The sequence below is a fragment of the Phycodurus eques genome, chromosome 10, assembly GCF_024500275.1.
Source record: "Phycodurus eques isolate BA_2022a chromosome 10, UOR_Pequ_1.1, whole genome shotgun sequence".
NCBI lineage: Eukaryota > Metazoa > Chordata > Actinopteri > Syngnathiformes > Syngnathidae > Phycodurus > Phycodurus eques.
In genome coordinates this window covers 2,076,448-2,102,092 of record NC_084534.1, presented here as the reverse complement: position 1 = coordinate 2,102,092, position 25,645 = coordinate 2,076,448, and the positions used below count along the sequence as shown (strand labels likewise).

The 25,645-nt window shown below is 41.9% G+C and overlaps 1 protein-coding gene across 1 annotated transcript; it reads right to left on the bottom strand.

Moving 5' to 3' along the window:
- Positions 1-10,816: 10,816 nt before the first annotated feature.
- Positions 10,817-24,941, bottom strand: cep15 (centrosomal protein 15). Its single transcript, XM_061688504.1, has 4 exons — positions 24,858-24,941; positions 24,571-24,694; positions 16,139-16,207; positions 10,817-13,389 (listed from the first exon to the last, which is right to left on the bottom strand). Exons 1-4 carry the CDS (start codon positions 24,884-24,886, stop codon positions 13,216-13,218), a joined length of 396 nt encoding a protein of 131 aa, XP_061544488.1. The 5' UTR covers positions 24,887-24,941; the 3' UTR covers positions 10,817-13,215.
- Positions 24,942-25,645: the final 704 nt, after the last annotated feature.

Genomic DNA, 25,645 nt, shown 5'->3' with positions numbered 1-25,645 from the left:
AACTCAAAATTGATCACGCTTGTGGCCATTGGCGCTAATTGACGTGCAAAGTGTGTAATCGCACAGGGCGGCATATGGGTTGGTGGGGGGTTGGTGTTTAACGCACAAGGTCAGGGATTTTTGCTCTGGGCGACACACCCCACCCCACCCACCCCTTGACGATTGGATGTACAGTGCCGTGAAAGATTATTGGGCCGCTTCTCAAATTCTTAGATTTTTTTTTTTTTTTTTTTTTGCATAGTTTCCCGACTTTAATCTTTAAGATCATCAAACAAATGCAAATATCAGACAAATACAACCCCAGTGGAGTTAAAATGCTGTTTTAAAAAAGGTGATCTAATTTATAGAGGGAAAAAAAAACTATTCAGTTAGCTGGCCCTGTGTGAAAAAGTATTTACCCCCCTTGTTAAATAATCACAATTTTTGGGTAATTTTCACTGATCACACCCAAGCGTGATTACCTCCAGACCTGTTCAATCAAGAAATCACTGAAACAGAATCTGTTCCGACAAAATCATGTTGGACAAAAGATCTAAAAAAGCTGCAACAAAATGACACGATCCAAAGAAATTCCAGAACAGTCGAGAAATAAAGTAATTGACATCGATCAGTCTGGAAAGAGGTACAAAAGCAATTACTGGGGCTTTAGAATTCCAATGAACCATAGGGAGAGCCATTATCCTCACATAGAGAAAACAGTGGTGAACCTTCCCAGGAGTGGCTGGCCTACAAAGATTACCGCAAGGGAACAGCAATGACTCATCCAGAAGGTCACAAAGGAACTCGGGAGAACTTCTAAAGAACTGTAGGCCTCCCTTGCCTCAGTTAAGTTCAGGGTTCATGACACAACAATCAGGAAAAGACTGGGAAAAAAAATGTCACCCCTGGCAGAGTTCCAAGGCGAAAACCACTGCTGAGCAAAAAGAACATATAAAGGCTCATCTTACTTTTGCAAAAAAAAAAAAAAAAAAACATCTGAATGATTCCCAAGACTTTGGGGAGAATATTATATGGACTGACGTTAATGCAGCCCTATGGGTGGCACAAGTCAGTGCAAACTGTAGGCCGGTCCCAAGTCCGGATAAATGCAGAGGGTTGCGTAAGGAAGGGCATCCGGCTTAAAACCTTGCCAAACAAATATGAGCGTTCATCCAAAGAATTCCATACCGGATCGGTCGTGGCCCGGGTTAACAACTTCCGCCACCGGCGCCGTCAACCTGCGGGCCGCCGTTGGAAATTCAGCTACTGTGGGTCGAAGTCAAAGAAGAAGAGGTGGAAAGCGGGTTCTTCGGCAGAAAGAGAAGAGGAAAACACAGAGCCTAGAACTGAATGTGGGGACTTTGAATGTTGGGACTATGACAGGAAAATCTCGGGAGTTGGTTGACATGATGATTAGAAGAAAGGTTGATATATTGTGTGTCCAGGAGACCAGGTGGAAAGGCAGTAAGGCTAGAGGTTTAGGGGCAGGGTTTAAATTATTTTACCATGGTGTAGATGGGAAGAGAAATGGAGTCGGGGTTATTTTAAAAGAAGAGTTGGCTAAGAATGTCTTGGAGGTGAAAAGAGTATCAGATCGAGTGATGAGGCTGAAATTTGAAATTGAGGGTGTTATGTGTAATGTGATTAGTGGCTATGCCCCACAGGTGGGATGTGACTTAGAGGTGAAAGAGAAATTCTGGAAGGAGCTAGATGATGTAGTTGAGCATTGTCTGAGCATCCCAGACAGAGAGAGAGTCGTAATTGGTGCAGATTGTAATGGAGATGTTGGTGAAGGTAATAGGGGTGATGACGAAGTGATGGGTAAGTACGGCATCCAAGAAAGGAACTTGGAGGGACAGATGGTGGTAGACTTTGCAACAAGGATGCAAATGGCTGTAGTGAACACTTTTTTCCAGAAGAGGCATGAACATAGGGTGACCTACAAGAGCGGAGGTAGAAGCACACAGGTGGATTACATCTTGTGCAGACGATGTAATCTGAAGGAGGTTACCAACTGTAAGGTACTGGTAGGTGTCTTTGGCTAGACAGCATAGGATGGTGGTGTGTAAGATGACTCTGGTGGTGGGGAGGAAAATTAGGAAGACAAAGGCAGAGAAGAGAACCATGTGGTGGAAGCTGAGACAGGACGAGTGTTGTGCAGCTTTTCGGGAAGAGGTGAGACAGGCTCTCGGTGGACGGCAGGAGCTTCCCGAAGACTGGACCACTGCAGCCAAGGTGATCAGAGAAGCAGGCAGGAGAGTACTTGGTGTATCTTCTGGCAGGAAAGGAGAGAAGGAGACTTGGTGGTGGAACCTCACAGTACAGGAAATCATACAAGGAAAAAGGTTAGCTAAGAAGAAGTGGGACACTGAGAGGACCGAGGAGAGACGAAAGGAATACATTGAGATGCGACACAGGGCAAAGGTAGAGGTGGCAAAGGCAAAACAAGAGGCATATAATGACATGTATGGCAGGTTGAACACTAAAGAAGGAGAAAAGGATCTATACAGGCCGGCCAGACAGAGGGATAGAGATGGGAAGGATGTGCAGCAGGTTAGGGTGATTAAGGATAGAGATGGAAATATGTTGACTGGTGCCAGCACTGTGCTTGCTAGATGGAAAGAATACTTCGAGGAGTTGATGAATGAGGAAAATGATAGAGAAGGGAGAGTAGAAGACGTAAGTGTGGTGGACCAGGAAGTGGCAATGATTAGAAAGGGGGAAGTTAGAAAGGCATTAAAGAGGATGAAAAATGGAAAGGCAGTTGGTCCTGATGACATTCCTGTGGAGGTATGGAAGCATCTAGGAGAGGTGGCTGTGAAGTTTTTGACCAGCTTGTTCAATAGAATTCTAGTGCGTGAGAAGATGCCTGAGGAATGGAGGAAAAGTGTACTGGTGCCCATTTTTAAGAACAAAGGTGATGTGCAGAGCTGTGGCAACTATAGAGGAATAAAGTTGATGAGCCACACAATGAAGTTATGGGAAAGAGTAGTGGAGGCTAGACTCAGGACAGAAGTGAGTATTTGCGAGCAACAGTATGGTTTCATGCCTAGAAAGAGTACCACAGATGCATTATTTGCCTTGAGGATGTTGATGGAAAAGTACAGAGAAGGTCAGAAGGAGCTACATTGTGTCTTTGTAGATCTAGAGAAAGCCTATGACAGAGTACCCAGAGGGGAACTGTGGCACTGCATGCGGAAGTCTGGAGTGGCAGAGAAGTATCTTAGAATAGTACAGGACATGTATGAGGGCAGGAGAACAGTGGTGAGGTGTGCTGTAGGTGTGACAGAGGAGTTTAAGGTGGACGTGGGACTGCATCAGGGATCAGCCCTGAGCCCCTTCCTTTTTGCAGTGGTGATGGATAGGCTGACAGATGAGGTTAGACTGGAATCCCCATGGACCATGATGTTTGCAGATGACATTGTGATCTGCAGTGAAAGCAGGGAGCAGCTGGAGGAACAGTTAGAAAGATGGAGGCATGCACTGGAAAGAAGAGGAATGAAGATTAGCCGAAGTAAAACAGAATATATGTGCATGAATGAGAGGGCTGGTGGGGGAAGAATGAGGCTACAGGGAGAAGCGATAGCAAGGGTGGAGGACTTTAAATACTTGGGGTCAACCGTCCAGAGCAATGGTGAGTGTGGTCAGGAAGTGAAGAAACGGGTCAAAGCAGGTTGGAACGAGTGGAGGAAGGTGTCAGGTGTGTTATGTGACAGAAGAGTATCTGCTAGGATGAAGGGCAAAGTTTATAAAACAGTAGTGAGGCCAGCCATGATATATGGATTAGAGACAGTGGCACTGAAGAGACAACAGGAAGCAGAGCTGGAGGTGGCGGAAATGAAGATGTTGAGGTTCGCTCTCGGAGTGACCAGGTTGGATAAAATTAGAAATGAGCTCATCAGAGGGACAGCCAAGGTTCGATGTTTTGGAGACAAAGTTAGAGAGCGCAGACTTCAATGGTTTGGACACGTCCAGAGGAGAAATAGTGAGTATATTGGAAGAAGGATGATGAGGATGGAGCTGCCAGGCAAGAGAGCTCGAGGAAGACCAAAGAGAAGGTTGATGGATGTCGTGAGGGAAGACATGATGGCAGTTGGTGTTCGAGAGGAGGATGCAGGAGATAGGCTTACATGGAAAAGGATGACGCGCTGTGGCGACCCCTAACGGGACAAGCCGAAAGGAAAAGAAGAAAGAAGATTATATGGACTGACGACATGAAAGTTGAACATTTTGGAAGGTGTGTGTCTTGTTACACCTGTAGCACATTTCAGAAAAAGAACATCATACCAACAGTCAAACATGGTGGTGGTAGTGTAATGGTCTTGGGCTGCTTTGCTCCTTCACGACCAGAACAACTAGCTGTGATTGATGGAACCATGCATTCTGTTCTTTAACAGAAAATCCTGAAGGAGAATGTGAAACCATTAGTTGGTGACTTCAAGCTAAAGTGCACTTGGGTTCTGCAGCAGGATAATGACCCAAAACACCCCAGCAAGTCAACTTCTGAATGGCTTAAAAAAAAAAAAAAAAAGTGTCTTGGAGTGGCTTAGTTTAAAGTCCAGATTTGAATACCATTGAAATGGTTTGGCATGACGTTAAAAAGGCCGTTCAACCCTCGGTTTTTGCTGAATTCAAACAATTCTGCAAGGAAGAGCAGGCCAAAATATCTCCACAGACATGTGAAAGACGAAAATAGAAAATACTTGATTTCAGTTGTTGCTGGTGAGGATGGAAAAAAGCAGTTATTCGGTTGACTTTTTCCACACAGGGCCAGGTAACTTTGAATAGTTTTTTTCCCTTCATACATGAAATAACCATTTAAAAACACAATTTTAAGTTTCTTTTCTGATCTTTACATTTGTTTGATAATCTTAAACATTGAATTGGGGAAGCTATGAAACAAATATAGGAATTTGAGAAGGGGGCCAAAACGTTTTCACGGCACTCTACAATGTAAAGATGTACCACGCGTTGTTTTTGGGTCATTGTTGAACGGCGAAAATTTAACATCACGATATGGGCTGGGGGTAGACAGGCAATAGAAAAAAAAGACAGGTCAAGATGAGAGTTGGAGGAAAAATAAAGAGGATGAAAAGATGAGAGGGGAGGATTGGGGAGAAAAAGACAGAACTGAGGAAAAAGGGGTCATGCTATCATTTATTGTTCATTAAAGTTGATGTGACTGTGCAGTTGTTCTTAAATTTCTCTTTTACTTCCTTTTAATAAGATGAGTTGGAAGACACTGCACAGATTTAGAACACACATCTCATCAGGCCCTCTTAAGAACATTAAGGTCCTCAGCGGTCAGTCCGATGTGATGTACTGTATGCCTCGCCTGAACTTTATGGAACAAGAGACTTCCTTTCCCCACTTGAAAATGAACATGTTCAACTGTGCAAAAAACTGTCTTTCGTCAGACCATACTATGTGATGCGGATGTATTTGCACTATGTGGTTTATTTGTGGCCCAGTCCCATCTGACTCTACCAACAGATCCATATCAGACTATGAATTTGTATATGCACTTTATGCACCTAAGAAAGGCCGTCAGTGCTACTTTGTAAGTCAGGAGTATGAAGTTGTCCTGACGGGCCTGAAAGATGAGCTATTGGTGAGAGTATTTTGCCTTGCTATCACTAAACGTCATAATATTATCAACTGTATGTTTATATTCTAATATTTTAAATTCAAATTCAAACATAAACTACACAAATTGAGATCCATCTATATTTTAGTAGATGTATGAATTTAAATTGTCCATTATTTAATCAGCAGCTCCCCCTCTCTCCACGCCATGCAGTTTGGTTTCAGATCTAAGCATTCCACTGAAATGGCTACATGCCTCTTCATTGAGAAAATAAAATCTTCTCTCAACAAGGGTGGAGTTGCAGGGGCAGTGTTCTTGGACCTCAGGAAAGCTTTGGATACAGTAAATCACTGTTCTTCTTACCAAGCTCTCAAAATGTAACTTCTCTCGCAAAGCTGTGAGCTGGATTGAATCATATCTGCATGACCGAACACAATCTGTATCAGTTAACAACTGCAGATTAGAGTCTCTTAGGCTAACCTCTGGAGTCCCTCAGGGATCAATATTAGGCCCCCTTTTATTTAGTCTTTATATCAACGATTTGCCCACTGTTTTCTCTGAAGCAGAGTACGTAATATATGCAGACGACACGGTTTTCTTTGTTCATGGTCGCTCCAAAGATACTGTTGTTGCTAAACTCACTAATACAATGTCCTGTGTCACAACTTGGTTGCAGGAGTGCTGTCTACAGCTAAACATTTCTAAAACTGTAGGCATGTATTTCACTAAAACAAATAGAGTATCACCTGACCCCGACATACTTGTTAATGGAGAAAAAATGCAAATTGTCAGCCAATACAAATATCTTGGGTTAATAATAGATTCACAGCTTTCCTTTAAAGCCCATATTGACAAATTGTGTAAAAATATAAAATTAAACCTCGCAAATTTTCGTGCAATTCGAAATGAAACTGAAGCTGCAAAAGTTTTACTTGCATTCAATGATTCTTAGTCACTTTAACTATTGCATAACCAGTTGGTCCCAGGCTGGTCAAAATGCAAAAAAAAACATTGGAAGTTTTGTACAAACAAGTAATTAAAGTGATGGATAAAAAAACCAAGGCACTATCATCGTGTGCAATTTAAAAAAAAAATACAGTCTTTTAAACTGGGACAGTCTTCACATATTTGCAGATTTAAATTTTATTTATAAAGTACTGCATGATTTGGCCCCAGCTCCTCTGGCTGAGTCCATCAGCCAAAGAAACAGCTCTGAGCGTGTCACTCGAGGCTCTGTCAGAGGTGACTGTGTCATTCCTCTGTGCAGGAGCACTTTCAGTAAGTCAGCCTGGTCATTGACGAGCGCTGGTCAGTGGAACTCAGTACCTGAGGAGGTTAAACTGCTTACAACATACAAGGCCTTCACAAAAAAACTGAAAATGTGGCTAGTTAACACCTATAGCTGCCAACACTAAAAGACAAGTATGTTATGTTGTTTTTTTGTTATGATCCAAAAAAATTATAGTTTTATTCTCTCTTAATAGTATAGTTTGTATCCTGTATTATATTGTCTTGTAGATGTATTTTACTGCTTTTTTACATCATGGCCAGGGAACTACAGATGAAAACTAGCCTTCTGGCTAATTCTGGCTTTTTTAACCATGTGTACTTCATGTGTTTTATGAAATTGCATTGTCCCCTTTCAAAAATAAACTGATAAACTGATAAATATATTCTTCTTAAAAGCTTATTCCAACCATTGTACAATTCATGACTAGTACAAAAACTTCCTTTTATCAATTCTTTTATCACATCAGTATTTGATTGGGGATTGCAACAATTTTGAGAACTAATCATTTGTATCCATTACAATCAAGACGTGGCTTGTCTCTAAATGTTAATATGCTATATTTGACCTTGAAGCTATTGGTCAAGCAAAGCATTATTTTTACAGCAAGTACCACCTCCTAAGTACCATCACTGGTACTGGTTAGCACATCTGCCTCACAGTTTGAATGGTTGTTTGTTTATATGTGCCCTGCAATGGGCTGGCGACCAGTTCAGGGTGTGCCCCTGTGAAATTCATGTGCAAGGTACTTTAAGCGTGGCTCCGCAGTTATGATTGAGCGGTCTTCTGTTCAGTCCAGGTTCATTATTAAAGCATACCATAAATGTCAACACATATGACAGAGGAACCAGTCCAGAAACGCTGGCTTTTTCAGCATTTTTTCACTTAACGTTGGCGATTGACACTCCAGCATCATCAATAGCTCTTTCATTGACAAAGTTCATCTTTAGCGTGAATTTCATTAAGCTGCTGTCCATAAACACAGACAAAAGATCATCAACAACCTATTTACTACCAATGGATACATGCTATGTGCTCTCTAGATTTCCGAGGTTGTCAGGTGAGGTTTATGGTGACAGCTGTGCAAGCCAAACTGCATCATTTTCACTTGTTGTGGTGTCCTGCCCAAAGACATTTGTTTCTTTATTTGTTATTGGGGTTCAATACAAGGAGTGTGATTTTCTTGCCCCTTCTGCTGTCCCAGTCTCAGAAATTCATCTTTGTTTTTTACATCTTGGTTGCAAACTCCGATTGTGCAACAGATAGAATGGATACATTCAAAGCAATTGTTGCTCCTCACTTGATGGTATTCATTGGCATAAAAATGGCTGGACTCCTATCCAGCATTGCAGCAAAATCATGTACCGTCATTTCTGGTGTATAATGTGCACCCATGTATAATGCGCACCCCCAAAGTTGACCTCAAAATTCTAGAAAACCCTTCTACCCATGTATAATGCATTTTTGCAATGCATGATTTTGCTTCTACCCATATGATCAAAACATTAAGTATTTTTTCAAAGAATTATTCTGAAGTTCAGCACTTTATTTGAACAGCTAATACTTAAAAAAAATAAAATAATAAATTCCACAAATTCTGCCAGTGTATGTAAACTTATGAGCACAACTTTACATACAGTATATGCAGTCATACGTATGTACCCCTGTCATATTGGAATGAAAGTGTAGGCTACACCTTTTTCATAGCCTCTAGGTGGCGCTGGCATATTAGAATGAAAGTGTACACCTTTCTCATAACCTCTAGGTGGCGGTGACATTGGAATGAAAGTGTACAGCTTTTTCATAACCTCTAGATGGCGGCATACATTTATAAAATGGGAAAGCTTTTTCATTTCCCCCTATACCTATGTATAATGCGCACTGTTGACTTTTGACAATTTTTTGGGGGAAAAAATGTGAATTATACACAAGACATTACGGTAATTCTACTCAGTTATTAAAGTTATTAAATAAAGTGATAGTTTCTCAGTTGTTCACACTATTCATGTCATATATAATTTATTTTTCTCAAAATGCTATCTTTGGGTTCTATTGCCCCATACCCGCCTTTATGGATGTGTAGATTCTCACAGTCTAGTTACGACTGTGATTTCTGCACCTTCATGCCAGATATTCACTCTGGGTGGAGCAACCCCCAAATGTGGGCGTTCCCTAGCAACTCTACCTTGCGCGTATTCTCCCCTCCAACTTCAGCAATAAACACTTCTCCTCTTACACGTTTGAGGCTGGAGCAAACCACACCCAACTGGAAGGTGAAACATAATGTTGCACTCGGAAGTCTGGATGCATTAGAATATATGCCACACATACTAGTAATATTGACATCCAGAGAGCTGTTATATATATTTGAACGGGCACTGTCATGTTTTTTCTTCATTGGTGCACAGTCATGTTGGAACAGGAAGGGGTCGCCATCCTCAAACTGTTCCAACAAAGTTGGGAGCCTGTAATTATCCAAAATCTCTTAGAATGCTGAGTCCTTCAGAGTTCCTTTCACTGGAACTAAGGAGCCAATGTTTTGGGCAATTCCATGCTCCCAACTTTGGGGGAACAATTCTTCCATTTCTAACATGGGTGCGCACCAGTGCACAAAGCAAGGTCCATAAAGACATGGATGAGAGAGCTGGTGTGGATGAACTTGACTGGCCTGCACTGAGTCCTGACCTCAACCCAAGAGAACACCTTTAGTTTGAATTAGAGCAGAGACAGGCGAGGCCTTCTCGGCCAACATCACTGTGTGACCTCATAAATACACTTCTGGAAGAATGGTTAAAAATTACCTACACACACTCCTGAAACTAATGGAAAGCCTTTTCAGAAGAGTTAAAGCTGCAACAGCACAGAAGCAAATCATTCACTCACGCTTTTACTAAGGCACATGGAGCAATTAAGGACCGCCAACATCAGAGGACATCTCAAAATGATGGAAAAACATTGTTAGGAATTCCCAGCGAGACCCGGAGTTGCGCAGCCAGCCTCGCAAAGAAAAAGTCCTTGATGGAATTCCTACTCGACAGTTTTTTTAATGTTTGGTGGTGATCTTGTTTCCAAATAAGAATCCAGATGCATTAAACTTGTCTTTTGCGTATTTGATACAACAAAGTAAATTATACAGATTTACAAAGCAGACCGTGCGCTGATCTCTCTTCCTTCACTCGTGGGATCCGGAAGCAGTGTCCCTGTCCTTTTCAAATAACAGTCCATTGCTTCAGCTGCTTCTTATCAAACCAGTTCTCGCCTGTTCTCAACCTGATTGTTATCAGTGTGCCTGTAGTGCATGTGTGTGTTCATAATGTAGTGTGGTCAGTTTTAACAAACAAAAGCCAGCGTGTGTCTGTCCTACTGTTCCGTAAGCACCAGCATAGAAATGTTTCTAATAACATCATCAATGAATTAAACATAATTACTATGAACATGTACACAATCTGGGCGTTCGGGTGTGCGATATTGCATAGTTTGGTATCAATTCAATACCAAGTAAATACAAGGTCAGTATCGCCAATAACGATACATTTCAGTAGTTAAGGCAGATGCATCACTGAATTTCTAAATGTCAATTAATTTTCATGACCCTTAAGTGTTTTTGTAATGTTTCCTTTTTTAGTATTAAATAGTTAAAAACCTGGACAGAATTAGGACAAAGTAGAAAATAGAAATAAATAGAAGTTCAGTGCAATTCCTTTCTGTTTTTGAAGAAAAAAAAATGGTGAAAATCTAATAAATAAAGAGTAAACAATCCCCAAAGCCTTTCGTTAAAAAATAAGCCACCCCGTGCAGAACAAAGGTTTTGGTGACAATGTTTTGTTCAAGAACAGTATCATGTTGACATTATTATTATTATTATTTTTTGCTTTTCATGCAGTTATCATTAAACATTGGGTGGGTCTGGGGGGGATACCAATCTGGAAGACTCTGAAGAGTACAATAAGGCAAAATAAACACATCATGCAGAAAAAGATTTATTTACACCACTCAAGTAGAGGTTGATGTACAAATTTAAGATTAAAATTAGATTTGCCTCATTTCTTTGCTTGTCTCCAACTTGAGCCCGTCCCATCTCCACCTGCACCTGATGCCTGCTTCAAGCTGTGCCACATGAATAGCATCCTCCTCTTTAAGCACACTCATTCTGGAAAATCCATCCATCCATTCTCTGTACTGCTTATCCTCACTCGGGTCGCGGGTGTGCTGGAGCCTATCCCAGCTATCTTCGTGAGAGATGCAGGGTATACCCTGAACTGGTCGCCAGCCAATTGCAGAGCAGATAGAAACAAACAACATTCACACCCATGGGAAATTTAGAGTCTTCAATCAACCTACCGCACATGTTTTTGGGATGTGGGAGGAAACCGGAGTACCTGGAGAAAACCCAGGCAGGCACGGGGAGAACGTGCAAACCGAGGCGGAGGCGGGGCCGGGATTTGAACCCCAGTCCTCAAAACTGTGAGGCAGATGCGCTAACCAGTCGCCCACCATGCTGCCCATTCTGGAAAAGAATTGACTAAAATCATTGTTTCACTTCATTTTTTACTATTATCAACTTCAAAGGCTAATTAATCCCAAATGCATCCTCCAGGAAAATATTAAGTACAGTATTTTTCCGTTTTTATTGGCCATTTCAGAATTAGAAATGTGTTCATTCTGTGTTGTGACATCACTCGGTCGCTTAATACATTTAACATTCACATCCGTAAACTAATTAGATAACTGTCGGCGCGTTTCCTAATTGATACAAGATGTAATAGCGGATCAGCGCTTCTCGCCGATGTTACTTGTGCTTCGCGGTTCTGCTGGGACCACAACCAGAGCCATGTCCCGCAGGACCTCAACGCGAAAATAAAGACCAGTGCAACAAATACGACACTGGCTGACCTGATGAGCAAAAATGTTGCTTAAACGTAAGAGTACCAATGGAGGATGTCTTCTCCAGAGGTGGGTAGAGTAGCCAAATATTGTACTCGAGTAAGGATACTGTTACTTGACAATAATGACTCAGGTGTCATGGGTGTGTGTTCCGGTTGCTGTCTTCCCCTTGTCTTGTCGACACCTGCTCTTGAGAGCATCTTCACCACCTGTGCCTCGATCACCCTAATTACCCCTTGCATTTAACCTGGTGTCTCATTCTTTCTCGTCGCCAGTTCGTAGTATCTTGTCGTCGCGTTGTAGCATTCCTCGTTTCCACATCACAAACTCACTGTAAGGCTAGACCATGTTCCGATTAACGACCTCGCGTTTTGGCCTCACGTTTTTGGATACTGTTGCCTTTTTTGGATTGCCTGCCTGTGTACCGACCTCTGCCCGTATATTAAACCTCTCTTTTTGAAACGGTCCATTTGTTTTGGAGTCGTGCATTTTTGGGTCCTATCCTCTATTACGTTCATGACACAAGTAAAACTAAAAAGTATTCCTCCCAAAAATTACTTAAGAGTAAAAAGTAAACAGCCAAAACTACAACAAAGCATCTGCAATTTACTGCAGTGTTTTCTCAAGTTATAAGTGGGCTGAAATGTCCACGTTTGGGCAGACAGTGCCAGACAAATACTATTTGACATGAAAGCTGTTGTTTTTTTTTTTTGTCTAAATGTAAAAAACGACGGGTAGCGCTCCGCTACCTTCATGTTAATGATGACCTTCCTAACATGGGCGCCACGTAGGCACGTAATCAGCAGGGCTGTCTTATCTAGTGTATATACCTATGCTCGGGAAGCCCAATAGAAGACGTTGTGGAGGTCGTGTGACTTTGTTGTGTCGTTTTATTGGTGAACTAAATTTAGACGTCACTAGCGCTTAGATTGGATTGGAGCAAACAGCGCCCAATGTGGAAGTCGTAGTCTTGCAGACTAAATAGTAGATAAATAAGCAATAGTTGATAAATAAAAGTAGCGACCGACATTTAGATAATCGAAACGGATTACCGTTACCGTTACTTCTTAAAAGCAGAAGCGGCGGAAGTGTTTTTTTCTGGTCTCGTCAACTCGTATGACTCCAAAAGCAGGTCTACTAATCTTATCACGACTTTGTATCAATATTTTTTAAATTTGGATCGATATATTTGGATCGATCTGTCCACCACTACTTTCTAACATTCAAAAGTCTCAGGAAAGATCTACTTTTCACAACTTAAAGCCAGCCTCAGTTGTCAGTGAATCGCGCCTCTTTGGTGTTTCCACAATTATTCCCAGGTTAACACGTGGTGGGTGTGCCAGAGGTCTAGCCAGGAGATTCAGCATGAATACAAAGTGCGCAAGTCCAGGCACGCAGAAATGTATTTACGCGCGCATGGGCGAATATGGCCCTTGGTGAACAGTCTAATGAAAGCAGTAGAACCAAAGTTCAACTATCAGGCAGGTTTGGATTTTGGACGAGGAGGCAGGCCATGTTCCTTTGCTGTTACATGTTCCTGAAGAGCTCTCTTGGGAAAGGGTCCAGCGCAATCAGTGGGATGTGGTTCTTTGCCCAGGAGGAAGTGTTCCCAGATTGGAATGGATTTTTCCACAGATGCCCAATAGCTCGTCTGAAAAACAGAAACTATACAAATTTACAGCTGCAGCCTATCGTTCTCTCTAATAGTACCATATCGAAATGCCAATATCAGACCTCAATACTGTGATTGTCCGATGTTCAAGTTGCGCATTTGTTGACGGGTTGGACATTTTAATGTGATGTGAATCTCAATGTTCTTCCAGAGGTACTGTTTGTACTGTATATCTAAACAAGTAATGATAACATATTATTTGTCATGTTTTTAACATCTGGTTGTTCCCCTACTCACACTACATTTTGTTTTTCTTCAGCCATTCAGAGATGGACTTGCTAGTGTGTTTTGGATCATTGTCCTGCTGCAGAACCCAAATTTGTTTCAGCTTGAGGTCATGAACAGATGGCCGGATATTCTCCGGATTCTCTTGATGATGGGAAACATTTAAGTGTGACAAACATCCAAAAAAATAAGAGATCAGGAAGGGGGCAAACACTTTTTCACACCAGTGTGAACATGTCAGGAATGATGGTACAAGCTGCAAAGTTTATTAAAAGTTTAATCTTGTACTATTACCTTAATTAGCTTTTGCAAATACCTTAAACATTTCAAGCTGGAAGCTAATGATGGTTGTATAAGAGCAGCTGCTTGCTGGTGCAATAAGCTGTAATTTACATATGATTCCATTAGTCGACTAATCACTAAAAATAATCGGTGACTAGTCGACCATCAAAATCGTTTGTGGCAGCCCTACTCCAAACTAATAAAACATTTATATCCGTGATGAATTTATGTATTTTAATTTCTAATGGATAATAAGCTCTCGAATATAATGCGCACCCCCAAAGTTGACTCCAAAAATCAAGAAGTCTTCTCTACCCATATACAATGCGCACCTATGCTCGTCTATCCATTCATATGTTATACAATTGAGTGATGATCCACTTTTAATTTGTCATTTCCAAACCATTCTAATCAGTTATATTATTAATACTGAGCTGTACTTGGTCTTTAATAATGTGTTTAATACTGTGGTGCACCAATGTTTAGTTTTGACGTTGCAGCTTTATGGTGGTATTTTCCCCTCCCACATGAACATTAGCACATGAGCCGACTTGCATAACAAAGTGAATACGAGACAGATCATGTGTTTGGAGGCAACTTTCACCTGTGGTGCAACATAACAAAAATAAAGTCAAGACACAACAACATACAGAGGAGTGGGGGGGGGGGGGGGGGGGAATAAACACACACAAGGTTTATTAACAATTGTTTCTCTGTGCCCTGCGATTGGCTGGCAACCAGTTCAGGGTGTAACCCCGCCTCCTGCCCGATGATAGCTGGGATTGGCTCCAGCACTCCCGCGACCCTTGTGAGGATAAGCGGCTCAGAAAATGGATGGATGGTTACTCTCTGCTATAACATGGTCCCAACCAGACCTATGTTACAAGTGTACTGTATCACTCAATCACTTATTTAGATGTTTTACGACTTCATGACACGATAGCTTGACAGTTAGCATCATTCTTTTCCATCTTTTCCTATCTACGACTGGCGCTCCCTTCATGATAACCTAAACGATACATATAAGAAGCATGGTAAGAAGTGTAGTTTATTTACGACCATAGTGACTTACAATGCGTTGACACTGGACGGAAAGAAAGCTTTCCCCTCCGTGGCTTGGAAGCCAGGGGGGGCGTAGTAAAATAGCGTGTCCCCACGCAGCTTTTCTGTCTCTCTTTTTAAACGATATAGTGTTTATTTCATCGAAATCATTTATGAACGTTTTGTCACTGTGCCATACTGGCCGGTAATGTCGGACGCTGGATTTCCCCCCCCTCCCCCACCCAAATACCCAGAACAATCGGTGCTACGAAAGTAACGAGTCACCGTTCAGTGATTTCCATAGCAATATTAGGACATTCCGTTACATTTGACAGCTCTATGTGTTTATCCCCCCTCTGCATCTTGTTGTTGTGTCTTCATTTTTATTATGTCGCAGCAGGAGTGAAAGTTGACTCCAGACACGACCGGTCTAGTTTTCACTACGTTGTGCAAGTTGGCTCACGTGACAATGTGCACGTGGGAGGGGAAAATACGTCCATAAAGCTGCAATGTAAAAACTAAACACTAGGGTGGACCACAGCCATGATATTAAACACATTATTTTGGAGTAAATGAAATTGAATGTTGAATTAGGAGGTCACATAATATTAAAAATGTGTATTTTTAAAAATGTATATCCAGTAATGTACCTCATTTCAATGTGAAAGAATTTTCGAAATATATTACAGTATGTGCACTGTTGACTTTTGAAGATTTTTAGGGAAAAAACGAGAAAAAAAAGGTAAACTTCTCATTGCAACTATGTTTTTAAGACATTGGGAAAAAAAAAAAAAACAGGCCATCTTGACATTTATGAGTTGCTTATTGTGGCAAATATTTGTTGTAAATTAAAATGTGATTCATTTAGATTAATTACAAAGCCTAATTAAATTTATTTTTAATATAGACCCACCATTAGTTTATTTCTATGATGCAAGGTGGTGGTTATCCTTAATAACCGGAAAAAGGAATGATGCAGGCATGCGCAAGCGTACCTTGGGCTTTGACTTGTGTGCATTATTTTGAGTTGCTTTGGTCATTTGTATTATGCAATGGGGTGGTTATCATTAATAACGGATGGGAGAATGAAATTGATTATACGGTATGCTCAGGTGGCGAGCTTGTCTGCGGGCCCCAAAAAAATAACAAAAATAATCGTAAATTTGATAACATTTGATACCTCAAGAGCAAGGACATTTGGGTGGTGCAGCGGTCTTCCACAGAGGTGATTCTCCAACTTCTGCACATTCTATAGCAACAGAAAGGCAACACAATTATTCACTTAAACACAAGCTAAAAGATGCCAGTCGAAATTGCATTTAAAACTCATTTAGAAAGACAAAAGAATAATCAGATCCCGTGTTCTGCCACTGAAACCGAAGATTGGTGTTTGGAAAAAAAATAAAACATTTAACCTACATTCACAATCATGGGAGCTGGCAATACAATGCATCAACATAACTGTGTAGAAGGTAGGAATTGTCATTTGTACTTGACAATAGAGCAATGACATGGACCTGAAATAATCACATCCAAAGTTAAATGAAAACAAACATGAAGATACATACAGTATTTTTGCCTTTCCATTGCCCTTATAAGTTTTCATTTTATATGTTCTTTCGTATTTAATTATTGCTAATTAAGTACAGTTAAAATTGACTGAAAAAAAAAACATTTTGATTGAACCACAGCAACAGCCACCATTCACCCCAAGAACAATAACAAGAAATGACAGCAGTTAAGGCTGTTAAAGACAGACCCTACTGAACTGCTTAAGGCACTGAACTGGATCTCAGCAGATTCTGTACCATCTTCTCCATAGTATCTGCCATCCACTTCATTTTCTGTGTCTTGCTGCTTCTATGATGTCATCCAATCTAAGATTTAAGCAAGCTCTTACTGATTTACCTGAAAATAATGTTGCTGATTTATATTTTTCATTTTTATTTACAGGTACAGTGGTACTTCAGGTTACCAATGACCTGGTTTAGGAACAAATCAGCTCAAGCACAAAATCCACGAAGAAACACCGTTATTAGGATTCCCACATAGTTTCCAGGCAGGACACGCCCCACTGCAACATGATTGGCTCCTACGTCACGGGAACGGCAGGCTAACGCAGATGTAACGAGATGACCATCCCAAACATGTATCACATTTGTACGAAATATAAAAACTAAGGTAATTGTCATGGTTAAGTTTAAGGCCTAGGTTTGAGGGTTAGGGTTAGTGGGAAACATATTCAAGCCGCCAAACTTCCGTAATTTCTCGTGTATAATACGCTCTCGAGTATGATGCACACCCCCAAAATTGCCCTCAAAATCAGGAAAATGCTTCTACCCATGTATAATGCACACCACTGATATTGCTGCTATCTTTATCCTAAAAACATCAGTATTATAGGTATTTTATTAGGTTTTTGCAATAATTATTTTGCTCTGTGTGCATGCACTAATGTAATTGGTACCTTTTTTCTATCTTCAAAAATTGAGATGAAGTTCGACAGTGCTGATAGTAGGCCTGTTGAAAATAATTTTTCAGATGCATCGTAATGCAGACGAACGATTCTGCATCGATGCAGCAACAGGATATAATTGATTATTATTCTTATTATTATTGTTACATTCGGCAGACCTCATTTATTCCATAGACACAAGCGTAAGCGAGCTAGATCACAATGACTGTAACAGCTTTACGGCAGCCGACGGTACCCCTGAATAAAGGGACAAATCACTGTAAAGCGTGACAGCAAAAAAACATGGAACATGGCGGACAGCGGCCAATTTTGAGACCAGCCGATTAGAGGAGAAAAAAATAAAAATAAAATAATCGCTCCTGGAATTTTGAAAGCGGACGTCTGGGCTCATTTTCGATTTCATGAACTCATTGGAAAGTGAGAACTTGACAAGACACGCTGTGTGTAAGATATGTCTCTCAAAAATCAATACCTTAGAAATACCACCAATCTGAGAAACCATGTTAGCTGTTTCCACCCAGAGAAGCTAATGCCTGCTACTGCTACTGGAGCAGCGGATCTGGCCCAAACAATGATACTTTAAATGCTTTCAACTTTGCTGCGCAGTTCAGAGAAGGCGAAGAGAACCACCCAGTCTGTGGCTGCTTTCAGAGCAAAGACTTACAGCCTTATTCAGTTGAGGAAAACCCATGGTTGCGCCACCTGGTAAAGACATTGGAGGCACGGTATAAACTACCATCACGCAGCCACTTCACAGAAAATGTTATACCTGCACTACACAACGAAACCAAAGCTAAGGTAATAGCTTCAGTGGGCCAGGCTAGCAGTGTAGCTATAACATGTGAATCATGGACTTCTGTGACCTATTGAACAGTTATGGCACATTACATATGTGAGGACTGGCAGATTCTGTCTCATGTGTTGCAAACAAAAGCCGTGTATGAGTCTTACACTGGCGCTCATCTGACAAAGCTACTATCTCAGGTTGTTGATGAATGGCAGCTGTCAGACAAAGACATTGTGCTAGTGACAGACAACGCGGCATACATGATCGTTGCAGCTCAAGTTGGGAAATTGCCTTATGTCAAATGTTTTGCCCACAGTCTGAATCTTGCATCTCAGCGGGCGCTAAAAGTGTTAAATACTTATTTCAGCCGCTGTATGTATAATGCGCACGATTGACGACAAAGTTTTGGGGGGTGAAAAATGTGCATTATAAACAAGAAACTAGGGTACTTCCTTTCTCATCTGGAAACAGTAGGGCGTGTTCTACCAGGATACAGAAGCCAATCATAGTGCAGCGGCAGGAATATTGGAGCAGGGCGTGTCCTGCCTGGAACATGAATCCTAATAAAGTGAAAATCTACCTCTGTTCAGGCACTATTTTCCTTTTCCAAACCGTCTTGGCATGGATCACACACTCAGAAAAATAACGTAAATATAAGTTTGTTTTGGGGTCTGGCACAGATGAATTGCATTCCCATTAATTTCAATGGGAAACATTCCCTCTACGGATGCACGATAACTGTTTTTTTCCACCGATACTGATAATAGATAACTTGCATCTTCAAACCGATACCGATGACCAATATACATTTTTCAAATGGGTTACATCAAGGGCATTCAACAATTTCCTGGCCAAGGACCCCCAAACTCATGGAAAGCTGGAGCAAGGACCCCCTACTTATGTGTCGTGTACATAATTGTATTTAATATTAAAATTGTCATATAATAGAATTTTTATTCATATAAAATATACCGATAAGTAAAATCTAAATAGTATTACATTAACAACATATTTATTATCATATATCATGTATATAACATGTAATATAAGAATAAAAGGATGCATTTTTATTATCACTATACACAAGTACAATGAGATGCGATGTATTAATCTAATTTGTTATTGTGCAATCAATACTTTAGTATTGATAACTTGAATTTATTTCTTTTTTTTCTTCTCAAACTTGAACAATACACAAGTTCAAATATTCATGTTTTTAAAATTTTAAACAATAGAAGAACGGGTGATCATTCATGTTAATGTTTATTTAAAGACCTTTGAATTTGTTGCTGGCGAAGACTGCCGGAGAGAGTGTTGGTGCTGATACGTGCTCGCACATTTCCCTGCCGAACGAAGGCGGGCCTTGGTGTGTTTTGATGTTAATTCCATTTGTTGATGATCTACTTTATTGTCCAGTGACCTAAAGTTGTAAAGTAAGATGCATAGGAGCGGCCTTTGCAGGGGTTAGCTGTTGTTACCTTAGCTCTTAGCACACTGCGGCAACAAGGAAGTGCGGGTGATCATGAGCTAATTTACTGCGGATAACGGCTAATGACTCTAAATCAGTCTGGCATGCATTCCAATCGCTGACAAATTACAAGCGACGAGCCCCCCAAGCTGAGAACAATAGCACACTAGCCAATGACTTGAACACCTTCTACTGCAGATTTGAAAAGGACTCTTCCTGGGAATTACAGTCTCTCAAGGGCCTGAAGTGGGCGATCAACATCAACTCCGTCCTCAAAAAGGCCCAGCAGAGGATGTAGTTCCTGCGGCTTCTGAGAAAAAAGAAAGCACGGCCTACCACAGGAGCTGCTGAGGCAGTTCTAAACAGCGGTCATCAAATCCTTCCTGTGTTCTTCCATCACAGTCTGGTTTGGTGCTAGTACAAAAAAAGACAAACTCCGACTGCAACGGAGAATCAAAACTGCTGAAAGGATTGTCAGCACCCCCCTACCCACCCTTGAGGACTTGCACGCTGCCAGAACTAAGACAAGAGTGTGCAAAATCCTCTCTGACCCTCCATATTCCGGTCACCAGCTCTTCCAGCTCCTTCCCTCAGGTCGGCGCTACTGATCAATACAAACTAGAACTAGCAGACTTTCCAACAGCTTCTTCCCTCTTGGAATCAATTTCTTAAACCCCTAACCTACAATTCCATTGCAACATGCTGGCAATTGTTTGTCTTGAGTTTGTTGTCACATTTCTGTCGGGCCAATTATATATTACCTGCGCACTCACTGTAGTAGTCTCACCACGCTGTACTATTTGCATATCTGTTGTTGACCAATACTGGCCACTCATGCCAGAGTAGCATCTGCTCCATTTGCACACTGATTGAGGAGTATCTGCAACATTTGCATCAACATTGTCCCAGATTATCGTACTACTCGCTTGAAGTCTCGGCGCCCTTTGCACAATGGTCATTGCACCGGACTATTGCAATATTAGTCATTCGAACTGCTCTAAGTGCTAGAGGACTCTGCATCTTTTTGCACAATTGTCAAAAATAAAATAAATTTAAAAATGTACCGGCATTACCAGATAACTAGCAACCCTTTATTGCTCAGTGACTGTTTTTTTCTTTTTGCCAATGTCTTTATGTCTAAAAAATTTGCTCTGTCAATTGACTGTCTGTTGTCGTACTAGAGCGGCTCCAATTACCGGAGACAAATTCCTTGTGTGTTTTTTGGACATACAAAAATGATTCTGATGTGTCTCCAGACTGACTCACTCGAGCTGTCAAAGTTGTAAGTGTAATTGTGAGGTCACAATTCAGCTAATCTACATAATTTTCCATAACACCCCCCACACTCTGCCAATGACGGGGATCCCAGTTCAATCTTATCTGTCAGCCTATGCATCCCCACTGCAAACAGGAAGGGGCTCAGGGCTGTTCCCTGATGCAGTCCCACCTCCACCTTAAACTCCTCTGTCACACCTACAGCACACCTCACCACTGTTCTGATGCCCTCATACATGTCCTGTATTATTCTAACATACTTCTCTGCCACTCAAGACTTCCGTATGCAGTACCACTGTTCCTCTTTAGGTACTCTGTCATTGGCTTTTTTCAAGATCTACAAAGAAAGAATGTAGCTCCTTCTGACCTTCTCTGTACTTTTCCATCAACATCCTCAAGACAAATAACACATCTGTGGTCCTCTTTCTAGGCATGAAACCATACTGCTGCTTGCAAATACTCACATCTGTCAGGACAGTCTAGCCTTCACTACTCTTTCCCATAACTTCATTGTGTGGCTCATCAACTTTATTCCTCTGTAGTTGCCACAGCTCTGCAATTCACCCTTGTTCTTAAAAATGAGCACCAGCACACTATTCCTCCATTCCTCAGAAATCTTCTCACCGCCACAGTGTTCTTTTGAACAAGCTGGTCAAAAATGCTTCCATACCGCCACAGGTATGTCATCTGCCTTTCCATTTGTCATCCTCTTCAATGCCTTTCTAACTCCCCCCTGACTAATCATTGCGACTTCCTGCTCCACCACACTTGACTCTTCTACTCTTCCTTGTCTCTCATTTTCATCATTCATCAACTCCTCAACGTATTCTTTCCATCTAGCCAGCACACTACTGGCACCACTCAACACATTTCCATCTCTATCTTTAATCACCCAAACCTTCTGCACATCCTTCCCCTCTGTATCCCTCTGTCTGGCCAACCTGTACATATCTTTTTTCATCCTTTTTTAGTGTTCAACCTGGCATACATGTCATCATATGCCTCTTGTGTGGCCTTTTCCACCCCTACCTTTGACCTACGTCACATATCCATGTATTTATTTATCCTCTCCTTGGTCCTCTTAGTGTCCCACTTGTCCTTAGCTAACCTCTTTCCTATATTTTGATGTTCCAACACCAAGTCTCCTCCTCCCCTTTCATACCAGAAGATACACCAAGTACTATCCTGCCTGTCTCTCTGATCAACTTGGCTGAAGTGGTCCAGTCTTCTGGAAGCTCCTCCTGTCCACCAAGAGCTTGTATCACCACTTCTTGAAAAGCCACAGAACACACACACCCATCCTATGCTGTCTAGCCACACTCTCCCCTACCACTACCTTACAGTCAGTAACCCCCTTCAGATAACAAAATCTGCACAAGATGCAATCCACCTGTGAGCTTCTACCTCAGGCTTTGGAGGTCACCCTATGTTCTTGGCTCTTCTGGAAGAAAGTGTTCACAACAGCCATTTCCATCCTTTTTGCAAAGTCTACCACCATATTTCCCTCCAAGTTCCTTTCCTGGATGCCAAACTTACACATCACTTTTTTATCATCCCTGTTTCCTTCACCAATCTGTCCATTACAATCTGCACCAATCACAATTCTCTCTCTGTCTGGGATGCTCAGAACTACTTTGTCGAGTTCCTTCCCGAATTTCTCTTTCACCTCTAGGTCACATCCTACCTGTGTGGCATAGCCACTAATCACATTATACATAACACCGTCAATTTCACGTTTCAGCTTCATCACTCAATCTGATACTCTTTTCACCTCCAAGACAGTCTTAGCTAACTCTTCCTGTAAAATAACCCCTACTCAATTTCTGTCACATGACATATGCCGCAAAAAGTGGAAGGGACTCTTGGACACGTACTTGAGGGAGAAGAAGGAGTAGGAAAAGAAAAGTGGCAGCAGGAACAGGCAAGAGGTGTAGGTACTCTGCGGTCCTCTCTTTTCTTGACCCCTTTTTGTCCGCAAGCAAGACGAGTGGGAAGATGGGGCGGGGGGTTGCGGAAGAGGGGGCCGTAGAGTACAGCGGTGCTAATGCTGAGGGAATGGCACAAGAAGACGAGGAGGCAGGGCCATCATCTGCAGGAGGAGGTAGTTACTCACACTGCATCTATACTTATTTCCATGTCATTCTCACATACACCTGCCATTTATTTATATTTACAGAAGAACCCCAACCAATGGATGAGGTGGAGGATGAGGATGATCAAGGGTGGGGAACAAGTGGCTACTGCGGCTGCCAAAATTTTGCTTACATTTTATACAGGAAAGAGGAAATGTAAAAGGAGTGGAGGAAATGAGCAAAAAATTGAGGAACAGCCCATCTCCTGGAGGAGCGGGAATCAAATCCTCCATCCCCCACCCCCCCGAGCCAACGGCTGGTCAAACTGGACACAAGTCATTCTAAAATACTGCTGGAAATGGCAGTCATCCAGACGCAGTTCTTGGAGAAGGCGGTGGAATTCTCCAAATAGTTGTGTGCGCCTCTGGATGGTGCCGTGTATCCAGAAACGACGGCGTTTTTGTAGGACGTTTGGACTTCTTCCACATGTATAGAGCCACAATGCAGGTCAGGTTGTGAAGGCGGGAGGAAATGTTGTCGGCGCCTCCCAGAGGGGAAGACCCGCCTCTTGCCGAGTTCAGAGCGCGGATGGAGCACGTTCAATGTGTCCAAATGTGGGATCAAACTCAAGCGAGGTACGCGATGCGATCCTCCGCATCCGGTGGGAACACAGCATAAAAATCAGTCAGTTTTATTGCAAAGAAGCAGGCACGTTGAGGGAATGGCTAATGAATTGCGTGTGTGTGTGTATGCGACTGTGTGTGCATGTGTGTCCGCGACGGCAAAGCATTCATGTCTAAAATTGTAGGCAACACCCACAACAGGCAACGGCGTCCCCTCCCCCTTCATACTGCGCAAGTGCTGCGAAACAAACCCAAACAAACATGTCAGATCATACAGCCAATAACACTCACCATTAATACATTGCAACATCCATCCATCCATCCATTTTCTGAGCCGCTTCTCCTCACAAGGGTCGCGGGCGCGGAGCCTATCCCAGCTATCATCGGGCAGGAGGCGGGGTGCACCCTGAACTGGTTGCCAGCCAATCGCAGGGCACACATAAACAAACAAGCATTCCCACTCACAATCACACCTACGGGCAATTTAGAGTTGTCAATTAACCTACCATGCATGTGTGTGGGATGTGGGGAGGCAACCGGAGAAAACCCACGCAAGCACGGTGAGAACATGAAAACTCCATACAGGCGAGGCCGGATTTGAACCCGGGTCCTCAGAACTGTGAGGCAGATGTGCTAACCAATCAGTCACCGTGCTTCCACTGCATAATAATCACCACAGATAATAAATCATGTGTAAAGCTATCTTTTTCCATGTGGAATCTATTCACATTCTAACTGTGTGTTATTTCAAACAATAAACATAAATAATGTGAGTACATTGGATTGGCAGGTGATTAAGGTATTTATTTAAGCATGCATGGGTTGAGAGTGCAGCACAAAGTAAGGTGGTCCATAAAACCCTCCAGGTCCTAAAATCCAAAGGGATTTTAGGACCTGCTGGGGCGTTGTACCTGTCGCAGCATGTTGTTCCTTTGACGAGCGACTTCAGACTTGTTGCACTGCTGCTTACTTTGGATCTTCAACGTCTCTCTGCGGCTTTTCATCTGTTCGAGCAGCTGCGCCCTACTTGATAAACTTTTGAGCCCCCCCCCCCCACAAAAAAAAAAAAAGTCGACGACAGAAACTACATATTACTCAAACGCTCCCATTATTATGCTCCAGCGACAACATTGTCATTTTATGATTGGCTCGTTCGTCAGAATGACTCGCTACTCGTTTAAATTTGACATCCACTTACATTTCTTCGTGTTTCTCGAACACCTCCATCGAGAATTGGTGAACTTCCTCAGACTCGCGGAAACTGTCAACGTAAACATGCGCTTCTTCGCTCGCAGTATATTTGTTGGTAAACTTGCTCAGAGTGACGACACTGCCACCAAGTGACCACATGAGACACTGCAATTTCTGGGACGCAATTTGTTCTTTTGTGTCCTTTCCTGTTGTTTGGGTTCTCATCCTTTTCCTAATCCATGTTTTGTTTTGACAGAGACTCTTCAATAACTTCCTGCAATCAGTAGAACTAAACAATTCAAAGTCTTTCAGCCAGTCGTGTAGCACCAAATTCTGGGACATCATAAATAAACTTCTTGACGGGCCCCAACAGCAAGTCTCAGAATATGACAAAAGGACTTATTGCTCTTATTTCTGTCCCTTGTTTCTATTATATTCTACATCTTGTTTCTAGTGATGTTATCTTCTATTATAGTTTTTTTTGTTGTTTAATGTTTACTGCTACTCTGCAGGAAAAAGAAAAACAAGATTTGTATTTGAGTTTATTTCATTTAATTATTATGCAAATTTCAATAACCGCTCATGGTTTTGCAGATTAATATATTTCGGCATTCTTGCTTTTTGTGTGTGTGGTAGATTGCACTGCACTTACAGGAACGTAACAAGTGGAGCAGTCTTCTCATGTCCAGTCGTAAACGCCTGCAGTTAGTACAAAACGCTGCAGACGTTTGATGACGCCGAGGAAGTTCGATTTGTACCCGAGATGTGATTTTAAGGTCCTGTTACTCATAAAAT